At 40.6% G+C, this 14,956-nt stretch overlaps 1 protein-coding gene across 5 annotated transcripts in view; it reads right to left on the bottom strand.

Annotated features, from left to right (window-relative positions):
• The window catches only part of PATJ (PATJ crumbs cell polarity complex component), a 396,968-nt gene that overhangs the window by 367,254 nt on the left and 14,758 nt on the right, over positions 1–14,956 (bottom strand). For all 5 annotated transcript variants that reach the window (XM_031669412.1, XM_031669417.1, XM_031669416.1 and 2 more), the window contains 2 exons: positions 7,018–7,236; positions 3,368–3,467 (listed from right to left, as the gene is read on the bottom strand). In XM_031669412.1, the coding sequence (XP_031525272.1) occupies positions 3,368–3,467; positions 7,018–7,236 (319 nt within the window). The remainder of the gene's footprint in view (positions 1–3,367; positions 3,468–7,017; positions 7,237–14,956) is intronic.

Raw genomic sequence — 14,956 nt, 5'->3', positions numbered from 1 at the left:
TCCCAGCTACTCGGGAGGCTGAGGCAGGAGAATGGCGTGAACCCAGGAGGCGGAGCTTGCAGTGAGCTGAGATCCGGCCACTGCACTCTAGCCTGGGCAAGACAGCCAAACTCTGCCTCAAAAAAAAAAAAAAAAAAATTAGTATGAGCTCAGCAACATGAAATAATCTTTACATATTATAAAATAAAACATTGAAACAAATGGCTACAAAAATTTTTTTAATTTAAAATTTAAAACTTTAATTGTAAAGCATGCCTTCCCATGGGCAGCGACAGGAAGGGAAACTGGAAAATAAAACACAATAGATCTGCATGATTTTACATTTTTATTTCCAACTAAACTCAAAACATTGTTTGTAGGCCAGGTGTAGTTGTTCAGTTGTAATCCCAGCACTTTGGGAGGCTGAGGAGGGAGGATCACCTGAGCCCTGGACTTTGAGGCAAGCCTGGGTGACATAGTAGGATGTCATCCCTACAAAAAATTTTAAAATTAGCTAAGTGTGATGTTATATGCCTGTGATTCCAGCTACTCTGGAGGCTGACGCATGAGAATCACCTGAGCCCAGGAGCTTAAGGCTTGTCTCTTAAAAAAAAAAAACAACAAAAATTCCGGGCACGGTGGCTCACACCTGTAATCCCAGCACATTGGGAGGCTGAGGCAGACAGATCACTTGAGGTCAGGAGTTCAAGACCAGCCTGGCCAACATGGCAAAACCCTGTTTCTACTAAAGTACAAAAATTAGCTGGGCATGATGGTGCACGTCTAATCCCAGCTACTTGGGAGGCTCAGGCAGGAGAATTGCTTGAACCCGGAAGGTGGAGGATGCAGTGAGCTGAGATCGTGCCACTGTACTCCAGCCTGGGCAACAGAGTGAGATTCTGTCTCAAAACAAAACAAAAAACTATAGAAGAAAAAATAAACATCAATTGCTTCCCATTGCCAACAAAATAATATACAAATTTTATAGAATCACATTCAAGGCCTTCCATAATCTGCCCAAATTTATTTTTTGCCTTCAATTTCCACTACAACTTTCCAAGAAAATAAGTCTGGACACACCAGGCTCTTATTACTATTTTTTTTGAAACAGGGCCTGGCTCTGTTGCCCAGGTTGCAGGTTGGTGTGTAGTGACACAATCATGGCTCACTGCAGCTTCTGCCTCCCCAGCTCAAGCGATCCTCCCACCTCAGCCTCCTGAGTAGCTGGGGCTACAATTTTTTTTATTTTTTGTAGAGACAGGGTTTCACCATGTTGCCCAAGCTGGTCTTGAACTTCTGGGCTCAAATGAGCCGCCAGCCTCAGCCTCCCAAAGTGCTGGGATTACAGGCATGAACCACCAAGCCTGGTCCACAGCACACACTTGACATTTCCCCAAAACAGCTGGCATTTTCAGGATTTTACCTTTTCTCTAGCTTCTTTCTTCTAGTAAACTTTGACCTATCAAAACCCTTCTTCTTTTCCATTCATAGCTCAAATGCTGCCTTCTTTGTGAATTCTCCATTTCCCTCTGACAAACTGAATATGTCATCTGCCATACCATGATAGTTTGCTTGTACAGTGGGCCCCGCATATCTGCGGATTTCACATCTGCAGAATGTGAACTGGGTGTGGTGGTGCACACCTGTAGTCCCAGCTACTGGGGAGTCTGAGGCACAAAAGTCACTTGAACATGGGAGGCAGAGGTTGCAGTGAGCCGAGATCATACCACTGCACTACAGCTCTGGGTGACAGAGCAAGACTCCATCTCAGAAAAGGAAAAAAAAAAGATAATAATAATTTTTAAAAAAGAACTGTTTCTTACACATTTGTCTCCCTGAACAGACTTTTCTTATTCATTTTTCTACCCTCTCCAGAACTGCTCAAAAGTCCAACGAATAGAATACAGCAAAAATGATTTTCAAAGACTACTTGTTAAAAAGCATGTTGAGTAGTGTTTGGATTTACCTGCTCCCTACCACCCCTAACTACCCAGTCCAAAAAACTTTTGAGGGTAAAGGAATAAAATGGGCCAGGCATGGTGGCTCATGCCTGTAATTCCAGCACTTTGGGAGGCCAAGGCAGGTGGATCATCTGAGGTCATGAGTTTGAGACCACCCTGGCCAACATAGTGAAACCCTGTCTCTGCTAAAAATACAAAAATTATCTGGGCGTGGTGGTGCATGCCTGTAGTCCCAGCTACCTGAAGCCTGGGGTAGGAGAATCTCTTGAAACTGGGAAGTGGAGGTTGCAGTGAGCCAAGACTGTGCCACTGCACTCCAGCCTGGGCGACAGAGCAAGACTCCGTCTCAAAAAAAAAAAAGAAGTAAAACAGTAAAAAGATATTTCCTTTTTTCAGTAATGTAAACATGAAATTTTCTCAATGTTCTACCAGTCATTCACTTTCACTTAGGAACAAAATCATAAGGTTAGGAACTAATGATTCCTCTAACCACACTTAACATACTAAAAACTACTCGAAGTGGTTTTTTGCAACATTATTATACAATCCACACTGAGCTCTTTTGAATGTCATTAAATTCTGAACCTAAATAAAGGTGGCACCTAGAATCTAAAGTTTTGAAAAAAGATATTTCATTAGGCTAAAATAGCACAAGGTGGTCTGACATGAATTTCATTCAGGACTTTGAATACATTAGCACTCTTAATCCTTCCACCTGCTGTAAATATGCAAAATAACAATTTTTTTAAGGAAATGAACTCTGCAATCTTGCTATTAAAAAAAACCAGAACATTTTATAACTCTGAATTTTCATATTAGCAAGTATTTATGGAAAAGTTTATTTTTTTCTTACCCTAATAATTATCTTAAAATAAAGGAATAAATCTTATAGTGAAAGTTACCAAAGCTTTGCAGATAGGAGTTGAGAGAGTTTTATTCAGAGATACTTGAACTGTGTATTTATTCTCATAGTTTATTCCTTTTACATGAAAGGAAAATAGTTCTAATGAAAATGCTTGTTTTAACTTTTTTTTTAGTGATAAAATATAACAGTCATACTTTGGGAACATTTATAATATGAAATATATACAGTAATCAATTTACTTATCACAAATCTAATCTAGCATAATATATTAACAATATTCATAACATAGCTATTTCACAAACAAAAGAAGGTACAATTCAAATATTACACACTGAGCTGGCCAATTATATTCTTTTGTTAATGGATATCACGCCAGCTATAAAACTACTGAGATAAAAATGTGACTCTGTAATCACTGAGAAGTGACTGGTTGCTAGCATAGATTCATAGTTTTATTGTTCAAGATTTAAATTAAAATCTGCAAGTATTTAATTTTACTATCTAGAAACCTTAACATCCTTTATGATTATTTCCAAATAAAAAATAGAAATGATTCATTTACCTGTATGAGATGTTCCAACATAGCCAACAATTCTAATTCCAAGACTCTGCCCATCTTTTTTCACGAGCTCAACATTATAAGTTTCAAAAAGAGAACTGTCCTAAAGGAAAAACCAAATTTAATTATATATGCTTAGTGGCATACCTGTGTGTACATAGTCAATCTGTGCAAGGTTTGTCAAGTATTTTCTTAGTGCCTATGGTAGGCAGAATTTTAAGACAGTCCCATGACCTTCAATCCCTTGTGCTACTCCCATATTGATGCCATATTACATGGCAAAATGGAGATTATCCAGGTGGGCCTAATCTCATCACTGGAGTCCTTTAAAGGCAGAGTTTTCTCCTGCTGATAGTAGAAAGGGAAATAAAAAAGATCTGAATCATTAAGGACTCAACTTGTGGTTTGAAGATGGAGGGAGTCACGTGACAAGTAATGTAGGGGACCTTAAGGAGCCGAAAGAGGTCTCTGGCTGGCAGCCAACAAATAAAAAGGGACCTCAGTCCTACAGTTGCAAGGAACAAGATTCTGCCAACAATCCGAATGAGACTGGACGTGGACTATCCCCAGGGCATCCAGAAAAGAGCCCAGCCAGGCCCACAGCTTGATTTTGGCCTTCGTAAGAAGCTAAGCAGAGGCCAGGTACAGTGGCTCACACCTATAATCCCAGAATTTTGGGAGGCCAAGGCAGGCAGATCACCTGAGGTCAGGAGTTTGAGACCAGCCTGGCCAGCATGGTAAAACCCCGTCTCTACTAAAAATACAAAAATTAGCCAGGCGTGGTGGCACATGCCTGTAACCCCCACTGCTCCGGAGGCTGATACAGGAGAATTGCTTGAACCCAAGAGGCAGAGGCTGCAGTGAGCCGAGATCACGCCACTGCACTCCAGGCTGGGCAACAGAGCAAGACTCTGTCTCAAAAAAAAAAAAAAAAAGGAAAAGAAAAAGAAAAAAAGAAGCAACAGCAGCTAAGCAGAGAGCCAAGCCAAGCCCACCCTGAATTCTGACCTACAGAACTGTGAACTAACAAAGGACATTGTTTTAAACCAGTAAATTTGTTATACAACAATAGAAAGCTAATATAACCACTTAGAAAAAAGTTAGGCTATATTTGTATCTGAAAGAACTACGAACATAAAGAAAAATTTAGAAACAAAACATAAAACTAATTATTGTTCAGTAATATAAAAATATCGACCTGGCCGGGCGCGGTGGCTCAAGCCTGTAATCCCAGCACTTTGGGAGGCCGAGACGGGCGGATCACGAGGTCAGGAGATCGAGACCATCCTGGCTAACACGGTGAAACCCCGTCTCTACTAAAAAATGCAAAAAAACTAGCCGGGCGAGGTGGCGGGCGCCTGTAGTCCCAGCTACTCGGGAGGCTGAGGCAGGAGAATGGCGTGAACCATCGACCTAAAACTTATTTTATTTTCTTCTTTGTTGTTGGTTTTTTTTTTTTTTTCCCAGAAACAAAATCTTGCTCTGTCACCTAAGCAGGAGTGCAATGCAGCAATCACAGCTTATTGCAACCTCAAACTCCTGGCCTCAAGCAATCCTCCCCCTTCAGCCTTCCAGGTAGCTGGGACTACAGGTGTGAGCTACTGCATCTGGCCCTAAAACTTATTTTCAATACTCGTCTTTTAAACTATTCTGTAAATGAGTAAGGTGTCTAAATACATAATACTTTGCTTTTAATTCAAAACATTAACATGAGAAAGTAAATAATTGATTCGATCAAGTTTCCACTTATCACATATCCACATTTGTCTCTCACTACAAAGTAGAAGGCTCTGGGGAACTAGAGTAATGGAGGAAAAAGAAAATGTAACCACAATTTGGAGAAATTTTTTTTTTTTTTGAGACAGAGTCTTCCTCTGTCACCCAGGCTAGAGTGCAGTGGCAGGATCTCGGCTCACTGCAACCTCCACCTCCTGGGTTCAAGTGATTCTCCTGCCTCAGCCTCCTAAGTAGCTGGGATTACAAGCATGTGCCACCACTCCTGGCTAATCTTTGTATTTTTAGTAGAGTCGGGTTTCACCATGTTGGCCAGGCTGGTCTCGAACTCCTGGTCTCATGTGATCCACCCGCCTTAGCCTCCCAAAGTGCTGGGATTACAGGCATGAGCCACTGAGCCCAGCTGGAGAAACTTTTTAAAGCTTCTGATATTTCAAATAGAAAACTTCCACTCATACAGTTCCAAGTAGAGAAAGGCAACAATTTCCCAGAATACACAGAATGACATCTCAGGTGATGATAATCAGTGGCCTTCCACCCTTTTCCACCATAATCATTTATCTTTCCTTTTGTTTTTGTTTCTTTCTTTCTTTTTTTTTTTTTTTTAACAGAGTCTTGCCCTGTTGCCCAGGCTGGAGTGCAGTGACACAATCTCAGCTCACCACAACCTCTGCCTCCTCGGTTGAAGTGACTCAGCCGGAGAATCCGGGACTACAGGTGTGCACCACATCTGGCTAATTTTTGTATTTTTAGTAGAGATTGGGTTTTGCCATGTTGGCCAGGCTGGTCTTGAACCCCTGACCCCAGGTGATCCACTCACCTTGGCCTCCCAAAGTGCTGGACTAGAGGCACGAGCCACCGCGTCCGGCCCATTTCTCTTTTCTTTCCTCTTCCTCCTGGACCCTCCCTTTAACACCTATTTCTGGCCAGTCATGGTGGCTCACGCCTGTAATCTCAGCACTTTGGGAGGCCAAGGTGGGCAGATCACCTGAGGTCGGAAGTTTGAGACCAGCCTGACCAACATGGAGAAACTCCATCTCTACTAAAGATACAAAATTAGCCAGGCATGGTGGTGCATGCCTGCAATCCCAGCTACTCAGGAGGCTGAGGCAGGAGAATCGCTTGAACCTGGGAGGTGGAGGTTGCGGTGAGCCAAGATCGCGCTACTGCACTCCAACCTGGGCAACAAGAGCGAAACTCCGTCTCAAAAACAAAACAAAACAAGCAAACAAACAAAAAACCCATTTCTTTGCTTTTACTTTATTATGTCTTCACTAAAAGCCCATGTTGAGATAGTGGGAAGGAGCTTGGAATGGACCAGAAACATGTGAATTCAAATTCCAGTTTTGCAACTTACTCCCTATAAGGTCTTTAACATGATGTTTGACTTTATTTTCCTCATCTATTAAATGTACAATAAGGCCTATCTGGCAGAATTACTGTGAAGATTTCAGATGACCTGAACAATTCCAGGTGTTTGATAATTAAAAATAACTATTATTATCATATAACTAAAATAATTAGTATAATAAATATTATTATTGATATCCATTCCCTTTAGTCAGCCTGTGGCTACCAGTGATAATTCTCACACATCAGCCAGTGTTAACAGTTTTCCCTCCACCACCTGGATGTCTCCTCACCAGCCCAGTGAAATAGACAAGGCAAGTATTATTATTCTTCAATTTATAAATAAGTCACTGATGCTCAGGGAGGCTGAATGACTTAACCCTGAGAAACAGCGAAATAGAAAAACCAAAATGGCTAATGTCTCCAAATGAGTTTTTTTATTTTCCTGTTTCACTGGTGAGCACACAACTCACACCAATGTGGTGCCTCAAGTTGAAAGAATTTCTTATCTTACAGTGTGTCACACCCAGGCTTTGATTTGAGATGAAAGAATGATATGTATAACTCACAGAACCAGGGCCTTTGCTGGCTACAGTAGGCAGGGCAACAGGTAAGGCTGCAGGGGCAGGAGGGGTGACTGAAATGTCACCAGCTGGATCTCTAGCAACGAGCATCCTGACTGAATTCCCACAGTTCCTTAGAACTTGTGCAACTTGCTCGCTGGTCATTCCCTGCACATTTGTGCCACCAATCTTCAAGATGTGGTCCCCTGTCTGGAGTCTTCCATCCTTCAATCCAAGAAAAAGACAAAATTATTTCGAGAAATCAATGCTCTAACTTCACTAGTTAATAACAGTTCATCAGATTTTTGGCTCTGGCAAAATGGCTGACAAAGAAGCCACCTAAAATGCTGAATAAAATGGAGTACTGTTAATAACTGGCTGAAATGGTGAGAGTAAAGGAATTTCACGTAGAACACAAAGGAAAGGCTCAAAATGAGAAAAGTAACCAGTATTCTAAAAAAGGCCTTTGCTTGAGGGTATAAGCTCATGCCTAATGGCCTAGAGTTGGGTGTTAATGGCCATGTGTGCAAGGAAAAGGACAGAAAAGCCAGGGCCTCAAGAAGGAAAGGTCAGAACAGAAGCCTCCAGCATAAAGCTGGGAACTTGAAAACCAACATCCTCAGTGACATGTTTGAGGAATAGAAAGATGCCAGTGCGGCTACAAGAAAATGAGGGAAAAATGAGGAAAATTAACGGAGTCAGACAGTATAGGGCATCTTCTTTGCATGATTGGGAAGAGAAGGCATTGAGTAGGATTTTGAAACAGAAGAGTGACATTACCTGACTGACTTTAACAACAGAATTCAAGCTTCTGTGCTTAAAATAAACTACAGAAGAGGAAACGAGAGAAGCAAAAATACGAGTTGGGAGGCCTTAGCAATAATCCACAATAGCTTGGGTGTGGTTCACAGCTGGGGTGTTCAGAAGTGAGATTCTAGACAGATAGATAGATAGATAGATAGATAGATAGATAGATAGATAGATAGATTTTTGTTTTGTTTTGTTTTTGAATCAGAATCTCATGCTCTGTCACCCAGGCTAGAGGGCAATGGCGCGATCTCGGCTCACTGCAACCTCCGCCTCCGGGGTTCAAGGGATTCTCCTGCCTCAGCCTCCTGAATAGCTGGGATTACAGGTGCGCACCACCACGCTTGGCTAATTTTTGTATTTTTAGTAGAGACAGGGTTTCACCATGTCATGCTGGTCTCAAACTCCTGACCTCATGATCCACCCACCTCAGCCTCTCAAAGTGCTTGAATTATAGGCGTGAGCCACCATGCCCGGCCAAGATAGATAGATAGATAGATAGATAGATAGATAGATAGATAGATAGATAGATAGATAGACAGACAGACAGACATATAGATAGATTTTTTTTTTTTTTTTTTTTTTGACGGGGAGTCTCGCTCTGTCAGCCAGGCTGGAGTGCAGTGGCCGGATCTCAACTCACTGGAAGCTCCGCCTCCCGGGTTCACGCCATTCTCCTGCCTCAGCCTCCCAAGTAGCTGGGACTACAGGCGCCCGCCACCTCGCCCGGTTAGTTTTTTTGTATTTTTTTAGTAGAGACGGGGTTTCACCGTGTTAGCCAGGATGTATGCCTGGCCAAGATATATTTTTAATAAACTGTCAATAGGACCTGCAGATAGCTTCTATATGGGCTATGAGGCAGGAAAAGGGGTCAAAACTCCCAAGTTTTTAGCCTGAGCAACTGGAAAGATAGAGTTGCCATGAACTGAGATGAAGACTACAGAGGTACAGATGGGTGAGGTGGAAATCAGGAGTTCAGTTTCAGAGCTGTTGTCTTAGATACCTATTAGACATTCAAGTGGAGGTAACAGGTATACAGCCAGATACACAAATCTGAAGTTCAGTAGAGAAATCCAGACTACACATTTAAATTTGGGAGTTGGGGAGAGGTTAAAAAAAAAAAAAAAACCTTGCGGGTCATCAGCACATAGAAGGTATTTAAAGTCATGATTCTGCCAGCAGAGTGGCTCACACCTGTAATCCCAGCATTTTGGGAGGCCAAAGTAGGTGGATCACTTGAGGCCAAGAGTTCGAGACCAGCCTGGCCAACATGGAGAAACCCCGTCTCTACTAAAACTACAAAAATTAGCCAGGTGTGATGGCACACACCTGTAATCTCAACTACTCGGGAGGCTGAGGCATGAGAATCGCTTGAACCTGGGAGGCGGAGGTTGCAGTGAGCCAAGATCACCTCACTGCACTCCAGCTTAGGCGACCCAGAGCTAGACTCTTATCTCATAAAAAATAAAAATAAAATAAATAAATAAATAAATAAAGTCAAGGTTCCAGATGAGCTGAAAGAAAAGATACATAATGTTATATTTCTTAAGTTAGGTGGTATGTATTATACACTGGTAACTATTGTTTTGTTTTGTTGAGATGGAGTCCCACTCTGTTGCCCAAGTTGGTCTTGCAAATAATTATTGTTTAATTATCATTTAAAATGTGCACAGATATTACATACATTCTTTTACATGTATATTTCATACACAGAAGGTAAATAATTTATCAAAATGAGTATCTGTTCAAAACGTTCATCATTTCCCTTCTTTGATAAATTTTTGAAACAGCTAATTTTTACAAAATTTTTCCTAAATTTGTTTAGTCAGAAATTTTGAATTCACCCTACTTATCTTTATTACAGCGCATTAAAGATACCACAATGTTAACACAGCTGGCTTTATTTAAACTTATACATGCAGAGCACCTTATAGGTTCAAAATCACTTTCATGTACCATCTCACTTAGACAAGGACAACTATCAAATGAGAAAAATTGAGATACAAAAAGTTTGACTGACTTGACCAAGGTCACAAAGCTGATAAAAGGGTTGAACCAAAGTTGAATCCAAGTTGCTCACTAAGACTACTCTCATCCAGTTATTTGCCTTATACTTCAATATCTCCAGAGTAACATTACTGTAGCAAGTCAATCTCCTACACACAAAGGCTGCTAGTAGATAGTAAATGTACTACTTTGCTATTCTCCAAGAAACTGCCTATAATTCTTAAAAAGTTTGAATGAAATGAAGATCAAAAATAGATATTCTGCAACATGGAGAGAAAGCTTGAGAACAGAGCAATGACTATTGGGTTAATCCAGTTCTAAGCTTCAAAATCCTAGTTCCAGGTGGCACCACCTGCAAGCTAAAGATGAGATTCTGAAGGAAGAAGTTTTTTTAAAAATCCTTTAGACTGAAAAGTCTATTCTCCATCCTTCCTTTTCGCCAATTTTACAGGAACCTAAATGAAGGAATGTTTTAGATTGAAATAATGCATACAAAGTTCTGTGCTTTCAGAAGCCACTAGAAGGGACTGGAAGTGGAGAGAAGTGGTGCAGCAGAAATGCAATTTAATTCAGAAACATCTGGAAAGACTTAGAAAATGGAAACAGATGCAAGGAGGACATTGTTATGAAAAAAGGAATGAAGAATTGCTGGATTTCTACTTTAATAGTGATAACTTGATATTCTGTTTTCATCCATGCAACAGACTTAAAACAAAATAAGCAACTACTTAAGAGAAAGTCAGTGGTTCTGATGAAAAATAAGGGTAAAGTTACCTCTGTAAATCAAACTATTCTTCAATAGAATTATGCCTTGATCAAAAAATTTTAAAAAAATATGTCTAATAAGTGTTTTCATACTTGGCTTGGCCAAAGAAGGACATTTTATCATAAAGTATATTTTTAGTCACTTCCTAGGCATTAGTTTTCTTCTATTTTACCTCGACTCTTAATTTAAAATGATGTCGATAATTTGCATCTGTCACTGAAAGTCAAACATTTTCTTCCTGCAGAAAAGCAGGTGTTCTAAAGAATTCATAAGTACAAAAATAGTCATTAGTCAGATTGATAGAAAGACACCAAAATGACAGCTACCTTGTCTAAGTCCAGCAGCCCCAGTCTGCATTTTATTGATATTTTCTGATCAACATTCTCCTTCCATAACCTATCTTCTGTGTGAGGAAACTGAAAGGCATAAAGTCCCTTTTGTTCTTTAACAGAAATCGTCAATCAATGAAAACCAATAAATAGCTATGCCAAGATTCAAGTACACAGCGTGCCAATCAAACATTCACATATAACAGTTTTATTAATCCATAGATTCTTTCAAAAGAGAAAAAAATTATGCATATTGGCGAAGATAGTGTGAAAGGCAGAAAAATTAAAATAGCTGATGCAACAGGGGTATCACACACTTACAGTGAATGTACACCAGTAATCCCAGCACTTTGGGAGGCCGAGGCTGGCACATCACCTGAGGTCAGGAGTTTTTGTTTTTGTTTTTGTTTGAGACGGAGTCTCACTCTGTGGCCAGACCAGCCTGGCCAACATAGTGAAACCCCATATCTACTAAAAACACAAAAATTAGCTGGGCGTGGTGGTGAGCACCTGTGATCCCAGCTACATGGGAGGCTGAGGCACAAGACTTGAACCTGGGAAGTGGAGGATGCAGTGAGCCAAAATCATACCACTGCACTCCAGTCTGAGCAACAGAGAAAGACACTGTCTCAAAAAAAAAAAAAAAAAAAAAAAAAGGAGCCATTTTGGGAAAAAAAAAAAAAAAAAAAACCACATTACTTTGCATTTTAACTTCTCTGATATGCTGTTGTGTATGATAATTTTTAAAAAATTTTAAAACCAATAGTAATTCAGACCTGAGCTACAAAAGAAGAAATCAAATTTGTTTCTTCAAAAACTAAAAAATGGGTCCAGGTACCCATGGCTCACACCTGTAATCCCAACACTTTGGGAGGACTGCTTAAAGTCACGAGTTGGAAGCTGCAGTGAGCTAGGATCGTACCACTGCACTCTAGCCTAAGTGACAGAGCAAGACTTTGTCTCTATTTAGGGAAAAAAAAAAAAAAAAAAAAAAGGCACCAAATACTTCCACAACTCAGAAAATGAAATAATAACTATGTTCGATTCCAGGCCAGTTTTATTATTGGTCTTCAATCAAAAGGCAACATGTCATTGATAGAAAAGGGTAACTTTATAAAACAAAATAAACACTTTTTCCCTAAAGGAATTAAAGAAACTATCCTATCCTACTCAAATTCCCAGAGCACTCATTAACTGATTTTTAGAGATAAAGAAAATATCTGTTTATAGAATCACTCAAAGCAAAATTGCTTGGGACTAACCAACCATTTAGTGACCTCAAGCTGGGCCTTCCTTACTCTACACTGAAAAGTCTCTCAAAGTCCACATCCACCCTCAAACCCTTGCTTGGTTCCATTCCTTCGTAGTATTAGGTTACTGGGTAGTCAATAGATTCATATTTTAACTGCTTCATACAAAAATGTCAATAATGTATGACAACCTTTAAATAGGCTGTGTTCTGAAGACAAGGAGGTATCCCAGTACACCTGACTGCCCTAGAACTTCCTCAGATCACATGAAATAGGTTTCTGCACTTCGAGGGTTTTACACTGCCCATTATCAATGTCACACAAAACAAAACAAAAAGTGCCTCCCAAAAAGATGTTTAACTCTTGCCACAACTGACAGAATGTTCTTAAGGTGAGTGTTTCAAGCACTGTGAATTTTGGAGAGGCTCTGAAGCTTACAGAGAGATAGGCCTTTTAGCTACCCTTTTAATATCATATAATTTCCCTATCCATGGAGTTGGCCCGATTATATTAACTGATTGGACATCGTAACTAGATCTCAATAATGTTTCTTAAAAGATTCCTGGCCGGGCGCGGTGGCTCAAGCCTGTAATGCCAGCACTTTGGGAGGCCGCGATGGGCGGATCACGAGGTCAGGAGATCGAGACCATCCTGGCTAACACAGTGAAACCCCGTCTCTACTAAAAAATACAAAAAACTAGCCGGGCGAGGTGGCGGGTGCCTGTAGCCCCAGCTACTCGGGAGGCTGAGGCAGGAGAATGGCGTGAACCCAGGAGGCAGAGCTTGCAGTGAGCTGAGATTCCTATAAATCAATCAATTTTTTTACATAAATAAATGCTATTTTCTACTTCATTTCTTTTACATCATTAGTGGCAGGACACAACAGAAAGACAAGTAAGGGCTTTGGAGTCAGATGCACCCAAGTTCAAATCCTAGCTCTACTTTGGTCAAGTTGTATGGCCAAAGGTCAGCTGTTTATCTTACCTAAGTCTCAGATCCTTCTTAAGCAAAATGAGAATACATTTCTCTCTCATTGGGTTATAAGCATTTTGGGAACTAAGAGGCATTGTGCTAAGCATGTTACATTGATTAACATTGAATTTTCACACAGACTTTTATTTAAGGCAAGCAAAATTATCTCCTGCCAAAAAATAAAAAGCATTAACTTTCCTTGGAAAGGCCTTCTTACAAGGTTAGCCCTTGGCTAACACCTGGCAGCTTAGATTCTGTGAGGGGTCTCACCATTCCCTGGTAAAAATGGCTCAAGGTGCCTAAAGTGTGAACACCTGCATTCTTCTGCAAGTCTAGGTCTTCAGTATATGCTACACAGTGTGTGCCTCTGTGACCAGCATCCAGTAATAACCCTATGTTTTGGCAGAGTCTCTGATGGGCTTCCATGGCAGACATTTCAGATGTATGGTCATAATTCACCACTGGAAGATTTAAGTGTGTCCTATATGACTCCACAGGGAGAGGACTCGTGGAAGCTTGTGCCTGGTTTCCTCCAGGCTCCACCTTATGCAAGCTTTTCCATGTTGATTTTGCTTTGTATTCTTCACTGTAATAAATATAGCTGTGGGTACAACTGTATGCTGAGATCTGTGAATCCTCCCAGCAAGTCATCAAATCTGGTGTCTTGGGGACCATTTTAGAAACATGGAATTAAGCCAAGAAGTCATTTGCCCAGGGTGAGAGGTGGATCCAGAATTCAAGCCTTCATCTCTCTGATTCTAAAGCTCACACACTATAATCCTATGCTCTTTCCTTTCAGAGGCTAATTTGGATGTAGGTGTGTTGAGAACAATTTCTCCAAAGGTAGATAATAGGGAGGGTGTACACCATGTCTTGTGCCATAGCCTCAGGCCTGAGGGTGCTGCAGCTTAAGTCATTTCATGAGTTACAGCAAGCATAACATTGACTGGTAATAAGCAACAAATGAGGCCAGGCTGAGGAAGGAGATAAATTGGTTATAGCAAGAAAGCTGAAGAGATTTTATTTGCCATCAGCTGACATGAGAGGAAAGGAGAAGTGAATACTGCTCTGTCCCCTATGCCTAGGCCTTACCATATGCCCTAGAAGAGACAATAGCTCTGTTGTTCCTAGAGCTGGCTACTCCCTGTTGATAGATGTGAACAATTGTGCACAGGTGTATATCAGGAAAAGGAAAACACTAGGATTAACTTTGGATAAATTCTAACGACAAAGCTCAGACTTCAGAATCAAACAGATATGGGCTCAATCCTGACTCTGTGGCTCACCTCGCTGCTGTAACCTTGGGCAATTTCTTAATGGTTTCCATATCTACAATTTGGGAATAAAACTTCTAAGAGTGTTTTGAAGGTTACATGAGAATAATGTACATTAAGCAGATAACAATGTCTGGCATAAGTACTTGCTTCTCTTTGAGCTCTTATGACCCTATGACAAGCATACCCTCTACCTCCTCTTTGATGATCTGAAATAGTGACGATCCCTTCCAGTAAAGGGCAAAAATCAGACTTGGGCTTTTTCCAACAATGCCTCAATGGGATTAATCTGGGAAACTCTGCACATCTTACTCTTGTGAAAATTCATAAAGCACGTTAGTATTTTAAAAGCTAAGAAAATTCTTACAGTAAAGAAACCTATCGGATTTTGTTTAAATTTACTTGACCCTTTGTTTTGCACAATAACCACTCCACTTTGCATTTTGGGGAAAAAAAAAAGCCACTCCAACAAAAAAACCTATTAAAATTTCTAAGGCAGAGGCAGGAAGAGGGAGGGAATACAAAGAAAGGCATCCCAAA

The sequence above is a fragment of the Papio anubis genome, chromosome 1 (genome assembly GCF_008728515.1).
Source record: "Papio anubis isolate 15944 chromosome 1, Panubis1.0, whole genome shotgun sequence".
Classification (NCBI taxonomy): Eukaryota; Metazoa; Chordata; class Mammalia; order Primates; family Cercopithecidae; genus Papio; species Papio anubis.
The sequence above is the reverse complement of the archived record's forward strand: the minus strand, read 5'-3'. Positions and strand labels throughout refer to the sequence as shown.